Below are 27,190 nucleotides of genomic sequence, written 5' to 3'. Positions count from 1 at the left end.
TGTAAAGGTCCACACAGTAAAAATCCTTCTTATCACCTCAGCCATAAGAAATAAGACCAAACCCTTTGAAAGTTAAAGTGAACAATGTTCAGTTGCATTCACAATTCATTTTTCGTGCTTCTCTGGTTTCCAGAAACCAGCGTCGAGTCTAAACTGGTCCTCCACGGAGGACCTTTTTCAGTACAAACTTTTCAAGTTTGCTGGAGAACATGTCATGTAGGTGTATTGATTTCGTAACCCTAACCAACGTAGAAAAAAATGAGTAAAACAAATTATTATACGTTTATGTAACTCAGAACTGATGATATATGTTGATATTTATTTGGAAATGTGACCAGCTGTTGCTTGTGGGTAAGACGGCCTGTAACGAAACTGGAGTCACGTGTTTTGCATTTTTCTCTTCTCACCTTGGTGAATAGGGGTATTGTTCATGCAGCCTACAGCCAACTGGGAACACTTAAAAGCTGAAGAGAATACTGAAGTTAGGCAGCCATATGCTGTTTGATTTTGTTTAGAGTTTTTTTGTTTTTTTTGGCTGCACATCTCAAGTCATATCTTGCTTTTTTGCCCAACGTGTCTCATTCTAATTACCTCAAAATCTAAATCAGAAAAGTAGGACAAGAACTGCTTTTGTGAAGACCTTTCTTCTTCTGGACTAATAGATCAAAGGTTCAAGTCTTTCATAGAAAAGTCCTTCTCTGCCAGTTGTCTGTGTTAATAAAAGTAATTTCAGTCTGATTAAGTTCAGTGATAAATGAATGGAGTCGACTTGTTTTCTTTTAAATGTCCTGCATGTTTTCAGCCCTTTTGACCAGGCAGGCTTTCCACTAGAAATTAGTTAGGCATGGGGGGTGGCACGGTTTTTCCCCCCGTTTATTCTGGGGATTGAGTGTGCAGAACTTCCCCTAGTTTCTCTGACCATTTGGTTGTCGGCATCCCTTGTGTTACCATCGAAAATTGATGACTGTATCTCCAGCTGTAGGTACTTTCACTGCTCACTGTTTCAGTAGGAACTGTTGAGTTCTTGGCAATCCCCATTGATCTTTAAATAGGCCGCATGTATGAATGAATGTGCAACAAAAGCTTGCTGGCCCTGTGTAAGAAGCATATTGTTGTTAAATACCTAAATTTAAAGCCACTAGTTTTCTCAGATATGTGAATCTGAGTTGCTTTAAGTTCATAGGATTAGTCATGTTGCACTGTAAAAGTAGATTAGTCAGAATACTTGAGAATTCAAATTAAGGAATAAAAATGAAACATAAATATCAAGTGGAAGGGATGTGTGAGAGACTGCAAGAGAAATTCCTCATGGGGGTTGTACGTCAGTCTAATGTTACTGGTTTACATTTAGAGTCAATCGAGGTGGGTGATAATTAGATCAAAACCAGTGGTGTCACATCAGATCATCAGTTCGGTATTTCGTGTTTACTTTACAGTAGGTTTTGTGGTAAACTGAAATGAAGAACTGGACATGTGGGCTTATCGTGTCTTGATGTGTTTTCCAGGCGTGGGAGCAGAGCTTCTTCACTGTCCTTTAAAGCACTCTGTGTGTTTTGACTGTGTGTGTTTGTGTGCGTCAACTCACTGCCACTGTCTGCCCATTAAATCCGAGGTCATTTAAAAGCTTTATATATAATGGAATAACACGGTAACAGCTTTCTTCTGGCCATGAAACTGCTTGTCAGTCAGATGTCTGATTTAAAATGGGGTACTGAGTGTAGTGCTAAATAAATTTCTAGTTTTAAAGTGCTTTTAATAAAGGGCAGAGGTGCTCCGAAAGTGCTGGACAAGTTACCACAATACAAATGATACTTGTAGGGAAGCCCTCTTCCTTACACTGAGTATAAAAAGGGCCATAATTCCTAAACACTTCATGCAATGCTTTTGTTAAATTCCTTAAATTAAAGATGCAAGTCTGGACTTAAATTGCATCTTGATTCATTGAGTTAACATTCAGTTTGGTGGTATACAGGGACAAAATTACAAAAAAAAATTCCTCTTATCCAAATACTTAAGGACCTAGACTTTGTGCAATATGCGTTTAATAATACATATGAAATATTATAACTATTGCTATTGCTAAATATTGTACGCTGTCTGGTACACTTTCTGGAAACACCTTTTTATTTTTTAAGTGGCCAAACTGTCTTGTTTTAAATGTCCTCCATATTTTAAAACCTTTTCACCCGGCAAGCTTTCCAAAAGAAATTAGGTAGGCGTGGGGGGTGGCACGGTTATTTCCCACTACTCTGGGGACTGAACTCTGGTGAATAAACAGTCACATGCATGTGGTGTGTGGACTACTTGGGGTGTTCACCTCAATCCCCGAGAGCCTCATTACCTCTTGGAAAAGTTTTCCCATGGTAATCCAACTACTTTTGGCTATGACATTACTATGACTGTATTTAAATACTTGGATTACTGACATTAGATCTCACCTGCCTCGATACCTGTCCAACAATTATTGTCATGTGCTTTGCTACTGCGTTGCATTGTGTAATCGTGTCCAGTTGGCATGTCCAGTACTGCAATGTTCTCACTTTTCTCGAGAACATTGAGCACGTGCTCTACTGAGCATGAAAAGACTTCCTGAACACCTGCGATCAGCTAAAACTTAGCGAGTTTATTATTTGAAGTGGCTTATCAATAAATCATGTCTGTATCCTCCTCTTAAACTTTTGTTTGATTATATTTCTAGTGGGTAGCTTCCCATGCACATTGCAGAGTAAAGCAGCTGTCCTGGGGCCATAACAAACAGGACTGGGTCCTCTCACAGTGTTTGACATTGCATCTACCAAGGTTGTAGTGGAAACAACCTGGACTGGTGGTGACAATCGCATCTATAGTAAACACTAGCGTGGCAGATGTAAATAACTAGACGTCTTTGAACATGGAAACAAGTCTAGTCGAGGTTGCTTTTTGCTTGTGATTTTCATCAAAGTTAGTAAGTAATTTATATCATAACCTATATACATATGTTTGTCATTTTTTTAAATGTTTGTTTTCCTCTTTCTATCCTGCTGTAAGGCCCTCCAGTGCTACACAAATACATTTGACATGAGTCAGTACATACCAAGATTTGAGACATGACAAATGTTTGATCTGTCTCTACAGACATGTCATGACTAGGGTATCGGGTATCGTTTAGGTTTTATCCGATACCAGTACCAAACCGGTACTTTTGAAACGGTTCCGGTGCTTAAACGGTGCTCGAACCGGTGCTTAAAGAATGGAGAACACACACTTTGTCCTAAAACCTCTCATGTTTAGCTGTTTTTTTGTAAAAAGATAACAATGTTAGCCTTTTCTGCAGCTATAGGGGATTTATGGCATCACTCTTGGCTGGAAGCAGTGCTTAATCAATGGGAAAAAACACAAACTTTGTCTAAAAACCTCTCATGTTTAGCTGTTTGTGTTGCACTAATTAGCTGATATCTGTGTTTGCAGGATTTAATCTGCGTGAAGGTCATTTTCCCAAGCTTGCTGCTCTTATCTGATACCATAGACATGGTCCTTCCCTTTTTAGCTGTTTTCCACTTTTTCTTTGGTCATTTTAGCCTTTTTGGCCAGGGTGAAGGGAGTATCTGCCATCAAACAAGAAGACAGCCGCATGTAACTATGACGGTGTTTGCTAGTTTACCTTACATGCATTAATTTAATAACGTGGTTAGCCTACTCAAGGTAAATTACACACGAACAACATTAAGCTACTCACGCAGAGAAGAACGGCTGCTGCTGCCATCATCATCCGTCATCATTTCTGCTACACTGGCAGGGCTAGGGGCCAGGACTCTACTCTTCGGGTTCTTGGGGGATGTTACTCCGGGTCAGATAACAGGCAACCCACCCGCAGTAGATGTGCTTGATGTGAGGTCTCGCAGCAAGCTATCAAATACGGCGCATTTCTCGGCTTTAAAAAAAACCCGCTATGCGTCGCCAGGTGGTTCATCAGATTCGAGGTGTTACCTCCTTTGCACAGTATCACCTTAAAGCACTTGTTGCAGGCTGCTGAGTTTGCATCTTTTGCTGTGAAGTACAGCCAGACTTTTGACCGCTTTGCCTTGGGCATTTTTAATCTGTAGCTCTGCTCTAAAAGAACGTACGTACCTGGGCCCGCCTACTGCGCTTGCAAAGGTAAAATGATTGGCTAGAATTCAAAGTGTATGACATCTCAGGAAAAAAAAAAGCACCGAAATGTGCGCTGCTTTTCGGTCTGGTTACTACCGTTTATGTCAGAACCGGTGCCATCGTGGCACCGGATACCGGTACCCATCCCTAGTCATGACATTGACTGGTGTGTGTGAAACGCCTCAGAGCTAACTTGAAACACTTTGGCAGAAGTAAATAGTCCTTTATTTAATAATATACATATTATTAATACGCTGTTTTGGGCTCAAACTACAAATGCCATATTAAATATGTTGTAAACAGTTTAAAAATGGATTACATTTTTTATATATGTTAAAAAAAAAAAAGCTCTAAAAAAACATTTAAAAAAAAAAACATTGATGTTTATGTTTGTGATCCCTTTTTCAGATAACAGTGACCTGATAGCCTGTATGGTGGTCAGTAAAGATGGGGGACAGGCCCAGAGATTCCTCGCTGTAGATGTGTACCAGATGAGTCTGGTGGAACCAGAAAGCAAACGCCTTGGATGGGGTGTCGTCAAATTTGCCGGCCTCTTGCAAGTAAGAAAAAAAAGTGTACGCGTTTGTTGTTTTGTTTTTTCAGTTGAAATTAAATGTTGAGTGAAAACAATGAATTCTTTTCTGCAATATCGTACTCATTACTTACTCACTCTTGTTCATATTGATTTATCTCTTTTTTGTTCTCCAGTGTAATTCTGCTCTTTTGTTCTCTAGCACAGGATGTTTCGTATTGCTGTCTTGTTGCGTTCTCATTACTCAGGCATTTTCTTTGTATACTCAGTTCATTGTGTCCTTTTTACAGGAGACATGTAAAGCTCTTAGTGTTACCTTGAGGGTTTGTGCAGTTGCAGTTCACCTGTTTCAGTGAAAATGCTTAGTCATGCTGAGTAAGAATTTTGTTCCGCGTACTATTGCCAGCAGGTAAGTCTTCAGCAGCTGAAGTGAAAGACTCGTATACGCTTCCTGTCCTCTGAAAATAACCATAATTCCAATTACAAAGAAATCGTGTCCTAAAGAAAATAGTGATTTTATACTAGTGGCTTTAACTTGTCATGAAATGTTTTGAAGCATTTTAGTAAAATGAGAATGCTAAACTCAATGTACAGTTTGCTTGCAGGCATGAAAGGAACACAGATGACGCAAGCACCAGCATGACTCAGCTTATTCGTTACACCTGGAAATTCCCAAGGCTTACGCCCGTATATTGTCTGTTGATTGTTTTAGCATGCTGCAGCCTCACGTGCTTTAACAGAAAGCACAGAAAGAGTCAAATACCTGTCTCACCTCTTATTATTTAATTTTTTTAATCCTTTTTAACAGGTAAAAGTTTTACGGTTAATAGTACGCTCTCCATCTTCAAATCCATCAGCACTGGCGTATACCTGAGGGCTGTGTTAGTTCACCTACTATACTTTAGAGATGGCACGATACCACTTTTTAATGTCCAATACCGATTTGGATATCTGCCGATACCAATATGAATCCGATATAGTGTATTTTGTAATCAATAAAACTATTTTTTATAAATATCTTGCTGCATTTTGTATAAGTTCATACTCAAGTTTTAAAAAACAAGAGACTGAAGCTATTCTGTTATACCTGTATGCAAAAAATGCACTCCACCCAAAACATTTTATAGTTCAGCAACATTGATCAGTCTAATAAATTTAAACCTACACCATCCTCCCTATTCTGGTATTTTAAAGAGTACTTACCTACCTAACTAATAGGGTTGCAAACTCCCAGCAAAAATATTAGGGAACCAATATGGTGTTATTTGTCTCTCAGAAACAGTTCATAACTTCCCTTCAACTCATTCATGTCACCTAAAAGGTAAACCTGTTTCTTCATCACCTGTTCAGCTCTGATGATTCAGTAAGGACATCTCCTGGCTTCATCTTCATGTTTCCCTCTCTCCAGATGTCCAAACCAAGGTCATTACCAGCAGCTTTTACAGCTGTGGCTCCAGCAAACATCAGTTGATACTAGAAAGTAATATTAAATACATTCTAACAACAGCTGATCACGCTTAAACGCGCTGCTTTTGTTTATCCGCTGGTCTCCTCTTTCTAGCGCAAAGTGGGCAAAGTGGACGGGACTTGCGGCAGAAAAGCCGATCAGCTGATCATTGATCAGTTTCATGTTTGAAGTAATAACAGGAGAGGGAGGGGGAGAGAATGAGAGAAGTAGATGCAACTGCGCAGCAAAGACAGAATAACTCCAGCTTTGTGTCTATTTTTTAATTCTAGCTGAAGTACGGGACAAATCGCTTCCTTTTCACCTCAATATGGAACTCCGACGGCCAGTCCAGCTGTGGCTCAATATATCAGTTGTTAAGCTTAACGTGGAAATACTATGCAAACATTCAGGGATGAACTTACACACTTGCTTTACTTCTCTGGGACAGTTTTCGCCGAGATGAAATGCTGCGGTTAGGAAGCATGTAGCGAGGCTCCAAATGCTCCAACAGACCGCCGACAGGTCTCGCAGACAACAACCGCTCTATCACGTGACACATACTGCTCTGATGCACCGAGCTGGGTTACGCCAAGTAGCGCGTTTTGTGAGGTGATTTTGTGATACTTCGGATTGGATTACATTTTTCATTTCTCTCCAATATCCGATCCAGTAATTTAGTGAGTCCATCTCTACTATACTTACTTACTATACAAATAGATGTCCTAGCAATAACCAAGGTAACTTAATTGTTACATTTTTGGATGACACTGCCAATTGACAATTTTGTCTGCTGGTGTGATGATTTCCATCCGGTCATCAACGGGTAGCCACACAGCAGCAGAAATTAAAACACACAGAACCGTAAACTGACACATAATCAGCCCTACTGTCAGACATTCATTCCAACATACACACAAATAGTCATAAACTATGTCCCAAAAATGAAGAAATTAAAGGAATGCTAACCTATAAAAATGTCATTTAAAACAAAACTAATTAATTTTGTCATATAAGGGTTTTTGGCATTCACATCAATTACTTACTTCTGGTAAGGTATGGCATGGCACTGTTTCTGTCCAGGGGAAATCAAAGCTGGCGCATCTGGTGCGGTCTGCAATGAAGGTGGGAGGACTGAAGAGCGTGCTAAAAAGCGTGCTGAATCGCTTCAAAAATGCATTTGCCCAAAATATGTTGAACTTTTAAATCAGAGTTGAAAACATATCTGCAGGATGGGTTTTGTGGTGTGTTTGTTGTTACTATGTTGAGTGGTTTGACATTACAGATGGATTTATTTCTGTTTCAGTGTTTATTGACTCTTTGTGAAATCAGCTTTTGTTGTCCGTCTGGGGACACTAAAATGCAGATCTATTTCACACAATTTGATCCATCTTATCTTGCATTTTTTGTCCTCTTTCAACAGGACATGCAGGTGTCCGGCGTTGAGGACGACAGCAGAGCGTTAAACATAGTCATTCATAAGCCCAGCTCCAACCCCCACGCCAAGCCCCTGCCCATTCTGCAGGCCAACTTCATCTTTGCAGACCACATTCGCTGCATCATCGCCAAACAGAGGCTAGCCAAAGGCCGTATCCAGGCCCGGCGGATGAAGATGCAAAGGATTGCCGGTTAGAAATCACACAATGAAAAACCACCTTTTAAGTCTTTTGTTTTTACCCAAAATGACCCTTTTCTCGTTAAGCTAGTGGCTTGTTTTCGCTGAGACTGAAAGTCTTCCAGAAACTGCTGTGAAACTGTTCAGTACAGCAACTTTTACAAGAAAACACACTTTATTTAAAACAGAAAGTCGCTGCTTTCTGGTGAACATGGTAAAACGGCCAACAGAAACTTAAAAAACAGAAGTAACCTACAGTGAGAATTTAACAGTGAAAAATTAAATCAGTAATCCAGAACTGAAGCAAACATTAGGAAGGCTTCACAGCCTCAACAAAATGCTAAAATTCAATTTAAGCAAAATTGAAATTGAGACATTTAGTTAGTTAGTTAGTTATTAAAAGACATTTCAATTTACTAAATTTTGTGTTTGGGAAACTTCAGTCCAAGAGAAGTGAAATTTCATCTCTTTCTTAACTGACGTAGTGTAGGTCATTTCCCTGAATTAGCTTCTGGCTTTCTTCTAAGTTCTAAAAGTGATTTCTTCCCCTTTTTTAAAAAGTTGTCAGTCGTATGTCTGTTTTCTTTTTGTGGCGCTCTGATGATCTCAAAGTCATTTCTTACATTGCTATAATAAGCCTGCTGTTATGCCAGGATATGTTTGACCATCTTCTGGCTAAAGTGGTGGGTGTTTCCTTTAACACAAAAATTACTAAAAAGTCCTTTGGCAAATATGGATGGATTTACCCGTCAGTCCCTTGTACTCTCCCCCCCCCGAAGTCCAGATTCTTTAGAATTACACAAAACTCATAACAATATAAAATCTTGCTAATGCAGCAAAGTTGAGGAGGATGTGATCCTCACCAAAATAGCCAGTGTGGTCACAACAACAGTGTCAGATTGACTCATTGCCGATATAATTGTGCATACAAAAACATTTCTTGCTTAAATAAAATTTACTGTACTGTACAGAAAGCCGTCACTCATGACTTTGTTTTGCTTCCATGGAGCCAGACTTTCGCTTTTAATTTTGCAGAAGTCTTGAGCAACAGTTCTCCAGGCTTGCTGAATGTATTTTTTTCTTTTATCCAAACCCTTGGAGTATGGTGTGTAATGTGCCCTTTAAAAAGCCTCATCAGAAATGATGTCAGTGGAAAGATAGTTCCCAAGAAGCCATTCTTAAGGAAGGGAAACTGGGAGAAAAGGCTGAGTTGTGCCTACACAAGAATTGGACTGAAAGTCAGTGGCAACAGGTCTGATGGAGTGATGAATCCAAATTTGAACAATTGTACCACCATGCAATACCATCTGAAAAGCTTCTGCCTGGCATCAGCTGCATTTTTTTCCTTGTATCCTTTATACTATTTCCATGTATGTTTGCATGTTATGACGTCTTTGCACTGGCTTTACAAATTATAAAAAGGAGTGGTTCAAGATTCTTGTGCAATTCTGTCATTGTATTAAAGACAAGTGGGTATATTGTGTCCTGGAGTTTGCACTAGATCCTTAACTGTAACATGAACCTGTCCCACGGGTCAGTGCTACACTTTCACTTTTTCTTTCTCTCTTTAGCTTTGTTGGACCTGCCTGTGCAGCCCAGTGCAACAGAGGTGTTGGGTTTCGCTCAGACTGCAAACACTTCAGCCAGCGGCCTGCCTTTCCGGTTCTACGAGCAGTCTAGGCGGGCACCAAATGATCCCACAGCAAATAGATCAGTTTTTGCCTCTGTCGATAAAGTACCAGGTAACACACAGATGCACATACCGTCTCAGCTTTTATCTCAGACCAGCTGTTTATAGCGTCTGACCCAGTGGTACTATGGTTTTGTTATTGCTTTTATTTCTTTAGTGTTGGGGTTGAACATTAGATAAGGGTTTCACTAAAAACATAGATTAGATGCTTTGAATAGAAAAGGGATTCTTCAGAACTGAGCTGAAAAGTCCCTTCATATTACTTGCATTTGTTCATCCTTTACAAGGCGCTCATCGAAATACTTTGACATTTTTATGTTACAAATGAAGGTCAATTAAGTTAATATACACTGTTTACATGTTAAATGTACAAGAAAACACATAGAAATGTTTATTTTAACTTCCTTAACTGACATGTCTGCTTGTCACAAATATATCACACACATCAAAGTACAGTCCTGCCCAGTGACTTAACTTCTTCATGGTTCTTAGTGAGGCTGTAATGTGACACAACTGAAGGTTCAAGAGAAATCAAACCCAGCTGAGATATTTATACTCATATTCAAAGCGTTAAGATCGCTCCAACTCTAAAACTGAGTATGTGTGTACTCTCAAATACAGGATGTTCTATTCTGTAGCATAGAAGTTGTTCCCTTGGGTATTGTTGGGATTTCTGCTATAATAAACCTGAATTGAATTGCAGTTCCCTTATTCCATAAAGAAGCCGAGCAGACGGCTTTAAAGAAAAAGAGTGTCCGTTTTGAAGTCTATACTGAGCCCACTTTAAACAAAACATTAACAGTGAAGTGTAGATCTACTGAAAAATACTGAGATCTAAATTGTAAATATAGAACACAAAGTCAATCTTAACTAAATAAATCATACATATTAAATTATTAAATCAACTTTAGCAGACAAGATACCAGTGTAGGCAATGTAAGTGCAATAAAAGGTGTTATAAGCTCATAAAACTAAACATAATGACACTGTTCACTATTCGTGGCTTGCAAATGTCTAAATATGTTGAATTTCTCATTGTGTAATAGTACACAATCCTCTGGCAACATCCAGTTTACTGGGATTTACTTATTGAGCGCTACATTATGATGTGCGATATCTTTTTTTAATACCCAAAGTATGGCTTACTGCATGCATCTGGTGTACATCTAAAAATAGACTTTCCAGTTTTAGTTGAAAGTGTCAAACGATCAAATGTGGCGCCACCGTTTTCATTCCAAAATTTCACTCATTTCAAGAAATCCTACACAAACAACACATATCTGAACATTTAGGGCAACTATTCAACCACATAATGTGTGAGTTTCATCAACCCACCACTGTTAGTTTCAGTATTATGACCACAGATGAAAGAGTGGGCAGGGGCGAAAAACCGAATTTCCCAAATTCCAAAAGAACTGTGAAGTTGAAATGCTGTGGGTTACTGCTGATTGGTTAGAAACAATGATGTCACTATCTGTTACATAGCCTGATCTATGCTGATTGGCTTAGAGAAATCCATGTGGTTCTAAAACCTAACAGTGATGTGGCAAGGCCTATTTTGAGATCTTGTGAAGTTCCCTGTATATGGTTCCTCACTCGATAAAGCAGTGAATACTGTTCGTACTGTTGTGCCTTACTGCGGTCGCTCTGTCTGTTCCTGTAATATAATCCCTGTGAGTAAATCCCCACTGAGTACACTAATATAATCCCTTTTCAATGGATTTCTGTGAGTTATATCACTGTACTCACTGTATCTTCAGCTCCTGAATACGACTCTTTTGTCCTCCTTAGCAGGAGACTCTCCTCTGGAGTTACAAGACACCCAATTAATAGTTTTATTTTTCCAGAGGGCAACACGTGGGGTAGATTAAGAAGCCTGTTCTTAAATCTTGACACGGTATCATTACCTCAGCTGAAACAGTTTAGAGCTTGAATTAATACGACTGTATGCCCTTACCATGTCAGTCCAGTGTGTGCAGTGTGTAAGCAGGTATAAAGGGCTAGTGGTACCAAATCTGTATCTGCCAAATATTAAATATGCTCACAACTGCTACTTCTGTTGCTGTGTTGTGGTGGTGAATAATGTCCTGAAAGTGTCGCAGTGAAATCATAGTTTCATCGTTTTTTGCAGTGAAATAGTGTAACGAATAGCACTGAACATCCTGAGGTACGACCGCAGGTCTGACTGACCATCAGATTTTACTCAGTTCACCCTCATATCCAAATGGAGTGTCGTGCAAGATAATGAAGCTTCCCTCCACAGTAACTTCGAGGTCACTGTGACCTTGACTTTATTATTTATTTGTTCACTAAATTCTAATTAGTTCATCCTTGAAAGTAAAAGTTGGTGTCACACTTGAAGAAATTCTCTTCAGATGTTCAAGAGATTCCACATTTAAAAGGAGACATCCAAAAACATATCGGCTTTGGCCACAGGTGTCCCAGTAGGTACGTAAAAGTTATCACGACATCAGTAAATGCTTGTGATACGCTGACCCTTATGCTAATATTTAACAGCCACGGGCTTCTAAGAAACTGAGCGAGGAATATGTAGGTTAAGCAAAATAACATCTGAATGAGCTGGATTCATTGTGGAAATACGTAGCATGCAGATGAAGTTAAAACCAAGGCTTTTCTAAATCAAGAACAGACACTGTTTCTTGGGAAATGTTTGCAAGCTGTGGGATCTGCCCAAGCGTAGAGGTTTCTAAATTCTACCCAAGCTTTTTTACGAGCCACATTAATTAGTTTATTTTGTAGAATATTGGACTAAAAACGCCTCTTTTTATGTGTGTTTGTAGCAGAGAACACTTAAGAGACAGTTTGAGTTGCTCATGGCAAGGGTAAACAGAGTCTGTCTGTTGGACTCATTCCAGGGTTTGCAGTGGCTCATTGCGTGCCCCAGCACACTCCCTCACCCCTCTCCTCACCCTCACCTCCCTCCAGTGGAAGCGGGAGCACGGGGCGATGCGACTCTGTTACTGCAAGCACGACATCAGCTCAGAGTCCTGCAGGTAACGCTCACACGGACGCACACAAACCACCACAGCTCCTGCAGGCATAAGCATAAAGACAAACTTATATTACACATGCTCTGAATTTAAATAAAACGTTTACGTGACAAAGGAACTCAGTCCTTTCCAAATTATTGTAGCACGCCATTGTGCCGAGGAACTATATTTGTGTTACAATGCATGCACACACACCTCCTTGACATATGGAGAGTTTTGGGTGTAACTATAATACAACTACATACACAAACCTCCAAAACCACAGTAGCTGGCAGTGGTGTTTCACTGTGTCGTATAGATGCCTTTGTGTGGTCGACGTGACAATGTAAATAATCATATTGGCTTCCTCCCACGTCAGTTAAATAGTTACAACACAGCACTGTTCCCTTGCAGATTCAGTAGATTCCTGCTACATGAAGCAGCTGTTGTTGTGGATTGGTGCCGAATAAATAAAATTGACTAACAGCCATTTTCTTGCTCATGAGTCCACTTTTATGTCTTTCCAAGCAATAGTCAAGCTTGCAAAGCAACGTTGGCATGACGACCTGTGCGTCAGAAAAGAGGTGCTCCAGCATGGCCATCTTCTGAATGTGCAGGGAGACAGTCTTTGAATGGTGAATAAGATAAAAGAGAAAGCAGTGAGGCTTATCAGCTGTTTAAGGGACTTTACACAGAAGATTATAAAAAGCTATAATCTGCGTGTGCACCCTCTACACAGACATGTCTGATGATATATTGATCATTTTTGGGGTTTAGTAGTTACACAATAACACTGTCATATGTAAGGGCCCATGATTGAACCACCAACCACATAATAAACTGGGAAGCATTGAATTAAATACCAAAGCAGGTAAAGGCTGCTCTGATCGGATTCACTGATGGGATTGATAACAGTAGAACAGCGATGCTTGTGATGCAGGAGTTGAATAGATGAAACTGTTTTGTTTTTGTTTTTTTAAAGACAAATGTGGGTGGAGATGGAGTAGGCTAGACCAAATGTTTCCAAATCATACAAACTTACTCGTCTAGTTTATTTTATTGCTCTAAAACAGCTTTTCTGTTGTTGTTTACTCTTGTGAAACATACCTCACACTCTTACGATGTAAGTATGCCTACATCGTAGTTTATAGTATACAGTCAGGGCTGGGTTTTTGTTAGTATTGCTCCTGTTGCCACAGCTACTAAAATCAGATTGTGCAGTGGTTCCATGATGGAGGACATTTAGGCTCTAAGAGGCTTAGAAAATAGTCTTAACCTTGTCAGCAGGGACTGGCAGATTCTTTACAGTGTAAACAGAGCGCTTTGTGTGCCTCAACTTCCAGTTGATGCAAATCCTCAGTGGTCTCAGGTTCCTATTGGCTGTGTATATTCAAAATTCTAAAGGTTTCTGAAACCTTTAGAATTGGAAAATACTGAATTTTGCCGAAATGGAATATGGTACAGTTGTACAAATTTAACCAACAAGTGAAAGATCCCTGGTTTGATCCCAGGAGGAAACAGATTCATTTGGGGTTTTATCAGGAAGGGCACTAGTGTGAAAATCTGCCAAATCTAACGTGCAGAGTTAGCGGTGGTTCTGACACCCTGTGAATAAGGGAGCACTGAAAGGTTTTTGTCTGTTATGCAAAGACTTCCGATATGAACTTTCTTTAAATTGACCTTGATACACTCACCCAGTGCCTCTGTATTTTTATCTGTTTCCTTTAATTAGAAGCTGCTCTTTTCCCCTGTGTGGACTGTGCTACAAGCTACATCATACCCCAGTGCTAATCCGTAGAAATGTCTGCCTCTGAGTTTAGCTCCCTCACTGTCTTCTCTATCACTCTCCTAGATGACGGTATACTTTTGGAGCACACTCCGCCTTCATCCTCAGGCGGAGAAAGTGAAGGAGGAGGTGGAGAAGTAACATTAGTCTCCTCTGCTCCCTCAACCCCAGCTCCAGCCCTGGCCCCGAGCCTCACCCCAGCCTCCCAGCCCACTATCTCACTCCTTACCGACAACAGCGCAGACACCCTGAGCGTCGAGTCGCTCACCCTGCTGCCGCCTGCCGACCCACCTCACCTGCACCTGTGCACCGGCCACGTCACAGCAGCTCAGTCCCTACAGAGACCAGATGCCTCTATTGCAGAGGAGGAGGAGGAGGAGGAGGGGGACGACGAGTTGGTTAGGAAAGACGAGGAGGACGGCTCGCCGATAGATGAGACTGAAACAGATGCAACGGTAAAAGAGGAAACCACTGAGACGACTGAGACGGTCACACCCACAGATGAGGTTCCAGAGAGAACAGATGAAATACAAGGTGAAGGCACACTTAAAGAGCTCAATGGGGACCTCGAGCAAGAAAGAGAAGGCGTGACAGCAGGAGAATCTGATAATGCAGAGTTAGACACTGAAACACCAGACTCACCTGAGCTGGATTAAGGAACATGCAGTACTCGTGCAGTCACCAGTGTGATAGATAATATACCAAGCTCATGATGGAAACTGTAGGTTAGAAAGTGATGTGAATAGTCCAAGAGGCTTTCGGAGGCATCTCAACATTTTGTATTTGCACATGAAGAAAGACTCAAAACAGACACTGGTCAACGAGGGCTCAAAGCACATTTGGCTTTCTGTGCTTTCTAAACTCGTGTTTTTCTCTTCTTTTTCTTCTTTATTTGGCACATGTGTGTCGAGGCGCGCAACCAGCAACGTTTTTTACTCATTCTGATTGTGTATGAGCTCAAACACATACCACACGCTACTTCTGCGAGCTGCACTTTTCGAAGACCTATTTTTGTGTCATATTTTCACATACCGGGTCACCACATGCATTTCGGTGGTGTTCACGACTATGCTAAACACAGAACACCACTGCAAGTCAGATGGGTTAGCAGTTTCTGTCACCGTGCAACTGCTGCTGGGTTGGGTGGGGTGTGTTTGTAGGTTTTACATATTTTTCCATTTAGTGAGCAGCGCATTTAAAAATTTTATCAAGTCATCTCTAGCATAAGCTAGGCGGGAGCAGGTCTCAAATTGTAAATGTTCACCATCTCATCTAATTCATAAAGCTGAATAACCAATCGGTGCCATGACTAACCAAAAGAATTAATGGGAAATCTGATCGGGATCGCTCAAGGGCTGTAAAATAACTGGAATAGTACAGCTCAAGTCTGTTCATTCAGTTATTCATTCACTCTGAGAGTCTGTAGGGACACAGGTTGCTAACTGAGAAGCTATTTATTGTTTATTTTAGAAAAGTAAAAGTTGGTTTGTTGAATTAAACTCACAGGTTAATGTTAGTGATGTTGGATGTTCAAGTCTGCACAAAACAACACTTGGGTTGAATGTATCTGCTGGTTTCCTCCTGACACGCTAACGTGAGCTCATTCTCCATGGATCTGGCTTTGACTAGATGAATGCTTTCACACCTTAATTCGAAAAAGAGGGTTATTTTTAAAAAGAGCTTACTGCCTCCAAAAATTTCTAAAACACAGTGTTTGGATTTTTTCGTTATTCTTGTGGCATTACAGATAAATTTTTTCAGGAACAAGTCACAGCTCTCACATGAGTGTCACGGGGGGAAACCCTCACATGCTCCTCTTCTTTTTCCTTTTTCTTTTAATCAGATGAATGAAGCTTTACTACTGCAATAATCTTAAGAGCTAACCAACGAGGGGAGAAATGAATGTAATGGGTAACCTGTCTCTCCAAACAGCAGTGTTTGATCAATTTGAATGAAACTGGTGTGTTTTAACTTGAATTTGTGACTTGATTTGTAAATTATAGGATTAAAGCACACTCTTCAGTCCATCTATTCCCATAATTTCCTGCCATTCACCTCCTCCTCGCTCACACACCATCTTTTTCTGTGCCATCCTCACGCAGCTGAAGTCTTAATGCTCGGAACATTCTTATTTTTTTAACTGTACAGTCCTCAACAAGTTTCTAAAATGAGAACTTCGGAGCAATACGGTCTCTTATTATTTCCATCTTGCTACTGTAAATAGCAGGCGAATGATAGTGAAGTTCACGGACATGCTGAAGAGGCTTGGCACAGTTTGGAGAGTTGATAAGAGGCTTTGTAGGGAGCATATTTTCATGTTCCCTGCAGCCACTACCAATCTCTACCAGAACATGCAGTCACAAGCTTCCATAAGTCTCTGATTGTAGAGTGTGTGTGTCTGTGTGTGTGTCTGTGTGCGTGTCTGTGTGTGTGAGAGAGACAAGTTTGTTTGCTCTGTAAATGCTATGAGCTTTTAAACCTGTAATTATTGTTAATGAACTGAAACAGATGACTAAATAAAGAAATGCAATAAATTATTCTACTTAACTACAGTGACACTGCAGTGTGAACCTTAATATTATCTCTGCCAAGGAGATTATGTAGCTGACTGACTCACGAGTCAGGGAAAAGGTGGCGGATGGGCAAGCCACAGGCTGTATATAAAAGATGTGCATTATCCAATGGTTTGTAAAGCCAGAGGTTATGAGAAGCTGGATTTATACTTATCACCTAAAGCTAGCTAGCTTTTTAGGTCAACAGATACTGCAAATTAGGCTTAAATGGTGTAAAACAGTACAGAGTACAACCTTTTACAATTAAACACACAGTTGTTGGGATTTTCCCTGCGCACTCAAGCAGGAGGCCCTGGTTATATTTGAGAAATCTTATCTTATCAGGCCTGGGAGTGCCGGAGAAAGAGGTGTTTTATGGAGGAGGATATCTGGAATAATCTGCTTAGCCTTCTGCCACTGCATCCCAATTTCACATCAGCAGAATATGATGACGCTTTAAAAGGAATGAGCACCACAAAGAAGAAAGGTCACCTTCGGGTTGCTAGTCACACAGGCCTAGAGACCTGTCGGCGACAATCCAGCAACCTCCAGTCGCAAGGTAGAAATGTGCATTTCCCACCCAGATGTAAGATGCTGGCAGTCACTCAAAATTGATTACTAAAGCCCCATTCACACAGGCCTACAGACTGGTCAGTCACTCCATGGTAACCAGCCGTCGCTAGGGAAAAGTGTGTATTCCACAACTAGTTGGCAAGTGGTTGCTGGTAGTTGCTAGAATAAAACTGGTTGCATAGAGGCACACACTGTTACAACAAACATCTGCCTGGGGTTGGTTTGGTCAGTAGCTCCATTTGCCAGTAGCGTGCATGGAAGATGGAAGAGTTGTCTACAAACTACAAGCAGTGAAAATATGAAAAACATAAATGGAGAACTTTCACCTTCAAAGTAAAAGTTGTGCTGAGGCCTTCCTTTGAAGGCACTTTGAAGATAAACCGTCTTTCCAAACCCACGCATTTAAGTCTCATTAACGCTTAAAGTAATGCATCATAATTAGCACAGTACAGGCAGGTGCTGACTTCTAACGTTTTAAAGGATTTTTGTGCCACAATATACAGCAGAAAAAAAGTCTTCTCTATTAACCTGGTTCAACGCCAGTAATGGCGAAACTGCTAGCTCTACTTATCACTTGGAAAACTGCACATTCCAGGAAGTGCATGCACACTGCTAAGAAATGGTTCGGCACATGACTGCTCGCCCGCACCAGATCTTTTTTACACTGTAATTTACAGTATTGTGCAAATGGCACTTCATTTCTTTAAATTTCACATCCCAGGCGCCAGACTTGTTTTGTTTTTGTGTGTGTGTTTTTTTTTAAGTGGTCTTGAGCAATACTTCCCTACGTTGTGTCATCCTTTTTCAAGTTTCACTACTGCTCTGAGAGTAAATAGGTAAGTTTTTACCGACAAATCAGCGCCTTCCGTACAAGCTACTGGTGACCACAGTAGTAGTTTGGACAGCACCAGCTTTGGGACAATTATCACCTGGTGACAACCCGGAACTTCCAGCAACCTTTCACCAACCACTTGCGAGTTACAAATTTTTCCCTACCAACTGGTGGTTGGCAGGGAGTCACTGGCAACTCTCTGGGCCTGTGTTTGACGAGGGTTTAGCTGAGGAGGCACCTAGCTTCCAGCTAGCAGCCAAGTCCGCCCACACCTGTTACTCAGTGTTGCAACAGGCTTAACTATGTATAATTTTAAGCAATATTAAAATTTAAACAGGCGAGTTTTAAAAGTAAAGGTAGTCACTTTAATAAAAAATCCTCTGCCGACTGATTGGCTGTTTAGGCTGAGCGTTTTAGCATTAGCTTCACTTTTTATATAATATGTTCTTGCTACAAATGTTGAACTGATTAAATGGTGTTTTCTGTGCCATAAGCAATGTAGCACATGAGGTACCTTTGAAATCAATTAATTAGGGCAAGTTCACAGATCCCTTCGTTGGATTTCATGAAAACATGTCTCTAAAATGCGCACAGATTATCCTCAGACTTGCTAGCTCTGCAATAGACTGCCAACATGTCCACTTGGTAGACATGACTCTGATAAGTGGAATAAAGTTGACGCATTGATGGATATTTACAGACTATAAAAAGGCTAGCACTTACACTTCAAGACAAGACAAATACATTTTATATCACCAGGCAGTCCATGACCTTGTGTTCAAACCCCCATACAACAAACTTTATATTGTGTGTGGATCAGTCTGTTTTCAGCTTTGACAGATGATCCCTAGACCAAGTCACATTATCATATGGATTTTGGCTTTTAAAAAGTACTTTTCCACTGCACTTAATCGAAACATTGTTTTGAGAAAGCTAAAAAAAAACCTGTCTGGCTTTTGATCACTTTGGGCATCCACTTTAAAAAAAAAAATGCATTTAGCCCAGTCCACTAATGACAATAGTGGACTACCGGCCTTGGTCGAGGTCTGTGCTCTCCGAGTGCCCTTCAGGTTTTACTTGCAGACAGAAAGTGAGAGAGGATGGTGCTCATTTCTTTTGCTTGTGGTTTTCTTTCCCCTCTTCACAGAATCACAGCTCAATACTCTAGCACAGCAGAGGAGGTTCTCCTCTGTGTTTCTGAGAGTGTGGGAAGATTTCCACTGATGTTTGGGTTGCATTTCCTTTCTGCCGCCGACTGAGTTTGGTGTCAAGTAACACACACACACACACAAGGAATTCGCAGAATATTTTTAAGGCTGATTTGTCATTTGATTCAATTTTAGTTCAGATGTATTTGGTTTTGAAACATGGTGATTTCTGAGAAATCAGGCCCTCAAAATCTGGTCCTAAAATCTGGGGAGTCATCAGGAGAGAGGTGAAACAGCCACCTCGATGTCACTATGAAACTTCGACGGAGATGTCTGTCATTTCTCTAAAAAGAAACATTTTTCGCTCCGCAATTCTAGCAGATATAATGAGGATGTTTCCAAGTATGAGGCTTTTTGACTTGAATGTGCATGTGAGAGGTAATCTGCTGGAGCTTATGACGTTACGCTTCGCACCTTTATGTTATGGTCCTGTGGCTGCTGCAGGAACCCTCAGTCATTGTGTGGTCTGTACGTGTCAACTTTTTTTTTTCTTTATCGCGGTTCCTCTCTTCAGAGAAGTCTGGTGATGTGTGCGTAAAAGTGAAGAGGTTCCTGGTACTGCAGCAACACTCTGTGTGTGTGTTTTCTCTGTACTAACCGCAGTGACTGCGATAATTGGAGATTAGTCTGTGCGCTCATATGTGTTTCATATGTATGAAACAATGATTCTCTTTAAAAATGCATCGTACTTCACGTGTCACTTTTATGATGATGCTGTAGATCAAAGATAACTGGTGCACTTACGCTCTAGTTTTGTTCGTGGTGCACGGTGCAGCTGAACTGAGGTTATCTTTGAGCGTTTGGCAGCTTTAGTAGAAATGGATTAAGTATAACGTGTAGAAGTTATAATATTTTAAGGAGACTTGTGTGCCACAATGTGCAGCAGACAAAAGTAATTTTTCTTAACTTGGCCCAAAGGCTGGAAACGGGAAACGGCTAGCTCTTAGTATCACCAGGCAAACAGCACAAATTCCAGGAAGTGACTGCACTCCGCTAAGAAATGGTTCAGCGCCTGACTCCCCCCACCCGCACCATGCCTTTTTTACACTGTGATATTTAGTACTGTGCAAAAGTCTTGAGTCACCCCTCATTTCTCTATATTTTGCTTCCAAGGAAACAAGATTTCATGTGATTTGTTTTCTTTTGTTTTATCTGATCAGCAATAACTTATCACAGCAGTAGTTCTTTAGACTTTCTGAAGGTCTTTCAAAGTTTTTTCTTTGGACATTGGCTGCTTTTTCACTCATTTTCAGTGCAGCTCTTATACCTGATCGTTTTTAGAGGAAAGTCCCAACAATTTCCATGTTTTTAGTTTAATCTGTAAAAAATGCCAAAGGTGACACAGTTTGATAGACATAAAATAAGAACTTTTCACCAACAATGTGATTCCCAAAGAGTTATTAGGTGAAAACTTATCTATCTATCTCAACATGGTGTGCAGTGTGTCCTTAAAATATTTGAGGAAATTGGACAAGTGAAGGTCATGTCATGACAAATCCAATGACAAATTTTTGGTTTAAATCATCACTGATATCAGTTCAAGAGAGAGGGACAACAGTGAGGGTCTACAGCCATCCATAAACGCAAGGGAAGCTCCGTCAAGGTTTAGGCGTACATTTCAGACACTCATGTTGGGGATATTGTCAAAGCTGATCAATGCTTTACTTTTCATCTTGATTATTTTCCCAAACACACTGTCCATAGAATATATCTGGATAGAAAAACACACAGTGGAACACTATCAGTCATGGACCTCAACATCATTGGAGCAGTGTGGGATCATCTTGATAAAGAACAGAACAAAAGGAAGCCAACATCCAAGAAAGAGCTTTGAATGTCCTTCAAGAAGCCTGGAGAACTATTCCTGAAGACTACTTAAAGAAAAGACAAAAAAGCTGCCTAAGACAGATCAGACTATGTTGAACAATAAAGGCAGTCATACTAACTCTGTCTTTGCCTTATATGTTTTGCACATGTTTTAATTAATCAAATAGAGAAACGAGTGGTGGCTCAAGACTTTCACACAACACTGTAACATATTAGGAGACCTAGAAGGCAAATTTTGTTACCTTATGATGAGGCTAAGTTAGTTAAGGTGTTGTTCTGGCCAAAGTACCCTATGACCTTTTCTGGTAAACACACTCATGCTAACTACAGGCTGTAGATGGATGACAGTCAGGTATTTCTGATATGATAAATCATGGAATGAAGTCAAAGTGTGCCTCTTTGACACTTTTCAAGACACGCACAAATTCATTTCAAAACCAAGTGTGTGGGGGTATGTGTGGGTGTCGGGGGGAGGTTGGGGGAGGCCAAAGCATAAACATAAATTGTTATTCTGTGACTCAAGGATCTGAAATTGTTCTCGTAACTGCACAATGTCAAGTTCCTTGTAAGTGTCGGTAATTCAAAATTTTCTCAATGAGTACACAAAGCAATGAATGATGCACCATTTAAGTCTCTGTGACGTCTCTGCATAATAATGCAAAGATAACAAGCACCTCATGCGATTTTCTCTTATATAGAAAATTTTTAATTCTGAGCTTTATTTTAGGGGGAAAACCTTAAATATACTCTCTCTTTTTTTGCCTGTTTCATTTATCTGAGGGCAGGCATGAATAGATGAATCAGAAATTCAGATAATGTCAGGCCTCCTTGGATGAGGGTGTCTAGTGATAATGGCCGAAACACCCGATGAATCCAAGGTCCACTACTGACGATGTGTCCCAAACTGGTAAAGTGTTTGGGCTGCCTTTCCTCATAACAGCCATCCCTCAAGATTTTCTCCATTTAAAGTAATGCAGGGACTGTAATATCTAGTCCTTTTTACTGAATTGGTCACAAAGTGAAGGGGTCAATGGTTTTCTATCTTTTGCTGGCACATTCTTATGTCCCTCTGTGTTATACTGCATAATCCTACTACTAGTTACGAGGCTCTATGGGGTATCCTTACTATCATGAGTTAATACTTGCAACCACCCACAATGTAGGTCATAGGTTAAGTATTTAGTAAAATAGGCTTACTGAAGGATAATTAAGCATAAAACTGTCTGTTTGTTCAATACATATGCAGTTGGATCCATACACGTTTGGACACTTTATTGAGATTTTGTCTCAGATGTTCAGCTTTACTTCAAGGGTCTTTGTTTTCATTTTGTATGAACTGCTTAGGAGTTACAGCAATTAACTCCTACACAGAACTCATTTACAAATTGAATTTAATTGAATTTTATTGATCGATAGCCTGAATCGCAGTTACAGGTGAGACCTGTTTCCTCGTTGTTCAATGACATATTAAGTGGGTAAAAGACCTGAGGTTGATTTCAAGTTCTGAACTTGCATTTGGTATCTTTACATTAGATTGTGAAGATATTGTGAGAGAAGATACTTTGAATATCAGTACACTCAAGAACATGATGGCCAGACTAGACTTGCCTGCTTAGTTCTTGACACATGAAACCGAGATTCATTTGTGGGGAAAGTCTAGAGTAAGAGAGAAACAACTAATTGAAGATGTGAGTGCTGATGAATTCTGAGGTGTACTCAGATTCAGCTATATGACATCAAGGGAGGATTTAAAATGATCTTAGCACCTTTGTTAAACCCCATTAAAGCTAAAAGTCTGCACTGCAATCACATCTTGATTGCTTTATTTGGTTAGCTTTGGTTAGTAGGTTGTTTAGGTCACTGTGTTGGTTTACAGTGATATGATATGGATATATAATATAAATTTATCCTACTACTCCTACAACTGCTACTGCTACTACTGTACCTGCTATTCTCATGAAAGTCATATGTCTTGAATCCAACAACGGAATCAGATCAAATGTGATTGTCTAGACGTTTGAGAAAAAATGTAATCTTTTGTGTGTGCGTTCCTCTTGTTATGAGGGAAGTCTTTTACGAGATAAGTCTGGAAATGCTTTAGCTGGGAACTATTTAGACATTAGCATTGAACATATTTTCCCCACACTATCGTATGAAGCAAAAACTAGAAAAACCGCTTCTACCTCCTCCAACCAGACTGATTGCAGCTTTCACCAGACTCACATGATTCATAGAGCAGTGGAGCGTAGCTATAGCTAGTGTCAGGATTGGTGTCGTCAATTCAGTGTGAGACCCTTCCTCTTCTGCTCCTTAGTTACTTCTTTGAAAAAATGACCAGAAAGCTGTTTGTACAACGTGGTCATCTGTGAAATGATAAGAAGATGAAGTGAAGAGCCTCTTCACTTTTGGCAAAGTCAGTTCTGAAGCTTGCTGTGGTTATCTGATGACCAGCAGTTCCACAGATCTGCCATCACCACATCGTTCATTGTGAAATATCCCCACTAACAAGAACTGGAAGAAGGAAATGGAAAACAGGAAATGGATGACTAATGATTTTTCAGGGAAATCTGTTTTTTCATCACTTCTCAACAAGAAGTAACAGGAAAGACTCGTCCAAGAAAACTCAAGCAAGAGGCGAGGCTCTCCAGCAACCTGCCTGGAAGCTAAAAGGGGGCTAATAGCCTCCACCACAGAAGCAGTCGTGTGCTGCGATGATGGGAGGATCTCTTTCATCAGAACCCTCCGAATAAAAGTACAGCAGAATCACAGTTCTGAAAATGGAGCATCGCATTCATACTGAACGTCATGCAACACCTCCTCTTTTTACGCTTCTCCGCCAGCCTCGTTCTGAGCGTCCCTTTCTCTCTCTCTCTCCCCTTGGGCATTGATTGTCAATTGATTTCTGTAGAAGCGCGTGCAAGTAAAGGACAGAAAACTCCACGCGGAGGATTCCACAGAAATCAGCTGATAAGCACATAGTTGCAGAACACCTCACTTCACCTTTCACTTCTCAAAATAGTCAGGAATGTCCTTAAAACCAAGACGCTTCAGAGTGAAACTGCGCTACTGTGTGACTCACTCGTCACCAGCCTTCAACTCCCTCCCTCCCCACTCCACGAGATACAGCTTGCGCTCAAATGTCAATATCAAATGTAATTTTAAGATAAGCCTTTATAAGAATGGATGACTGATAGCGCCTATATAAGCAAGGGCATTACAATCATTATCGTTACTCATAATCCACTCTATGACTTGGTGTGTGTTCCTCTTCCTCAAGCTGAGGTAATTATATCCTCAAACTAGTCAAGTTTACTTGAATCAACTGTGAGTATTATATTCAGTATGACTCATTGTTTTATGTTTGTTTGTGTGTGTGTGTGTGTGGCTTCAATTGTCTAGACTCAAAAAAAATTCCCCTAAAGAACACAGAGCTTTATTGGTAAGGTTTGGTTTTCAGCGTTGGAGTTTTGGTTAGCTGTGAGGAAAGGATAGGAGTTTAGGTAAGCTGACAACGTCAGCGCAGAAATGAAATGTACTCTACACAGTGTGAAACGGTGACACACTGCTCTCACAAATGTCACGAAACTGCTAAATTCAGCCAAATTGTGATGCTCTTAGGCGATAAACCTTTTCTGGAGTCACATGTAGATCACAGTTCCCACACATTCTGCATTTGCAGTTTTACATGTACAAAAACAACATCAGTTTACATGAAATCAGACTTTAGGAAGGAAAAGGAAAGGCTTAATCAACTGGGAAACTGGCACCTGGGGGGCTAACACCTAGCCTGGTTCTTTCAGTAATTAGCAATATGACAATATACAACTGACACCAACTAATACGGTCACTTGTGAACATCCTATATTTTATATCTGTAAATGGAAATGGACTGATTCTTATATACTGCTTTTCTACTCTGCTTCAGTAGTCAAAGCACTTTATACAACATACCTCATTCACCCATTAATACACGCACTTTTTCCACACCTAAGTGCTTTCTATCTGAGAGTCACACACATTCACACTTCGATGAACACATCAGAGACCAACCTGGGCTTCAGTTTCTTCCCCAACGATACTTTGGCGTGCAGACTGGAGCCGCCAGTAGCCAACCAGGCCAAACCACCAACCTTCCAGTTAGTGGATCACCTGCTCTACTTCCACCTCACTTTGATTTCTGTAAAAACCAAAGTGTAAACCAGCGGATACCATCATAGAATTCTCTACTACTACATCAGATTTCCTTTAAGCAGTACACATGCCAACAGGAAGAAGCCTTGGAAGGCTGGAAAGTAGGCCAAAAGTACTGAGCCATTGTGTCCACGGGAGCTGCTGAGCCATAGGAATCCATGCCACAAAGGTTGTCGCAACAATGGCATCCTATTACAACACCACACTCTATTTTAGTGAGCTTTGGGGCATTCATTCTTTGTAAAGGCAAACCACATTTCTAGGTGACTGACTTTATTCACTTGTAGCAAAGGGACAGAAAACATGTGACTCCAAAGATCAAGTGGCATGGCCCAATAATTTAGTCCATTGCCAGGTAGCTGTGAACTGTTCACACTGCGTACACTCACACTTGTAAAGATTCATTGGTGTTTGGCAGTCTGTGAATGTCTTCACAAGCCGGATACTCAACACGTAAACAGGCAAACAAGGACTTTTAAATCCATTCATACTGAAGTCTAAAAAGTCTGGTTGTGGGTTTGGACGGAAGTCCCTTAACTATTGGCTGAGGCCGCTCAGTTAGAGCTGCTACTACTGCTACTTCTACAGCTTTATTTAAGTATGTCTAAAATCACAGTTGCATCACTATCATCAGGTATTAGTCATACCACTTAGTTCATTTTAGGGCAGCGTGGTAGTAACAATGAAGTGTGAATGCTAACTTCATTTAAAAAAATACGCACACATTCCAGTCATGTGAGTCGCACTCAGCCAGGTGTGCCCACCTGCTGTTGCCACACTGATTATATCAAAAGAAAAGACGAACCCAGCTTTGTTCACTTTGCTTTGTGAAAAGCAAGTCTCTAAGTTTGTGCTTCTGTTGTTTAGTTTGTCTTCAATGTTATCACCTGATTTCTTTTATTACTTCAACTCACTCTGTTCATTAACATACGATTAATGCATTTCCTACCCTACTAAAGTTTATTTCTCATAACTCGAAGCCTGACCTTGATCTATCATGTATCTGTCTAACCACTAACCCCAAAAATTTCCCACTTCCTCTTGAGAGCATTTTAATCTGTACTGGGTCCAAATTAGACTGAAAAAGCAACACACACACACACACACACACAATTCATTACGTGTCACCTCTCCCCCTGATTCTGGTAAGTGTGTCTGTATCTAAGCGTAACAGTCCATTTACTACAAAAGTAACCCCACCCACCTGTCACTTTGCCCTACCGAGATGAATCACCAAGTGACGGTATACTGTACAATAACCTTCCCCATTTCCTCGTGTCTGTCTGTCTGTCTGTCTAATGTGTGTGTGTGTGTGTGTGTGTGTGTGTGTGTGTGTGTGTGTGTGTGTGTGTGTGTGTGTGTGTGTGTGTGTGTGTGTGTGTTTGTCCCTCCTTCTCTCACTTAACTCCCACAAAACTCCCACAAGTCAGTGCGGAATGACAGGAAAAGTTAAAAAGTAAAACATAACTATCGCAGTGAGTTTAAATACTTTATTTAAAATAGAATAATAAGACATGTTAAAAAAAATATGTTCAATTCAGTCACGAAACTCTCACATGTGAGCTTTGTGAGGGAGACAGGAGAGCTAAGAGTTACAGTACATGTGTTGGAGGCCTGTCTTCGACACAATCTGACATCCTCCGTTGGGTTTTCAAGAATGAGACAGATCACAGTTCGAGAGTCAGTGCTGATTGACATTCATGTGTGATGTAAACATTCCACATTATTAGAGTATTTAAACCTGCTACAAAAATATATCTCCCTTGTGGCATGGCAACAGTACCCTCCGCCATCCCTCCATGCGTCTAAATGTCCGCTCTCT

The 27,190-nt window shown here is 40.5% G+C and overlaps 1 protein-coding gene across 2 annotated transcripts in view; it reads left to right on the top strand.

Moving 5' to 3' along the window:
* The window catches only part of clec16a (C-type lectin domain containing 16A), a 51,696-nt gene extending 34,959 nt beyond the window's left edge, over positions 1 to 16,737 (top strand). For both annotated transcript variants that reach the window (XM_087839669.1, XM_087839668.1), the window contains exons 19-23: positions 4,537 to 4,688; positions 7,528 to 7,732; positions 9,291 to 9,461; positions 12,286 to 12,423; positions 14,252 to 16,737. In XM_087839669.1, the coding sequence (XP_087695795.1) occupies positions 4,537 to 4,688; positions 7,528 to 7,732; positions 9,291 to 9,461; positions 12,286 to 12,423; positions 14,252 to 14,841 (1,256 nt within the window). In that variant the 3' untranslated portion in view covers positions 14,842 to 16,737. The remainder of the gene's footprint in view (positions 1 to 4,536; positions 4,689 to 7,527; positions 7,733 to 9,290; positions 9,462 to 12,285; positions 12,424 to 14,251) is intronic.
* Positions 16,738 to 27,190: the final 10,453 nt, after the last annotated feature.

The sequence above is a fragment of the Neolamprologus brichardi genome, chromosome 4 (genome assembly GCF_056152115.1).
Source record: "Neolamprologus brichardi isolate AB-2024 chromosome 4, ASM5615211v1, whole genome shotgun sequence".
Taxonomy (NCBI): Eukaryota; Metazoa; Chordata; class Actinopteri; order Cichliformes; family Cichlidae; genus Neolamprologus; species Neolamprologus brichardi.
Note: the sequence above shows the minus strand (reverse complement) of the source record. Positions and strands in the feature narration are given on the sequence as shown.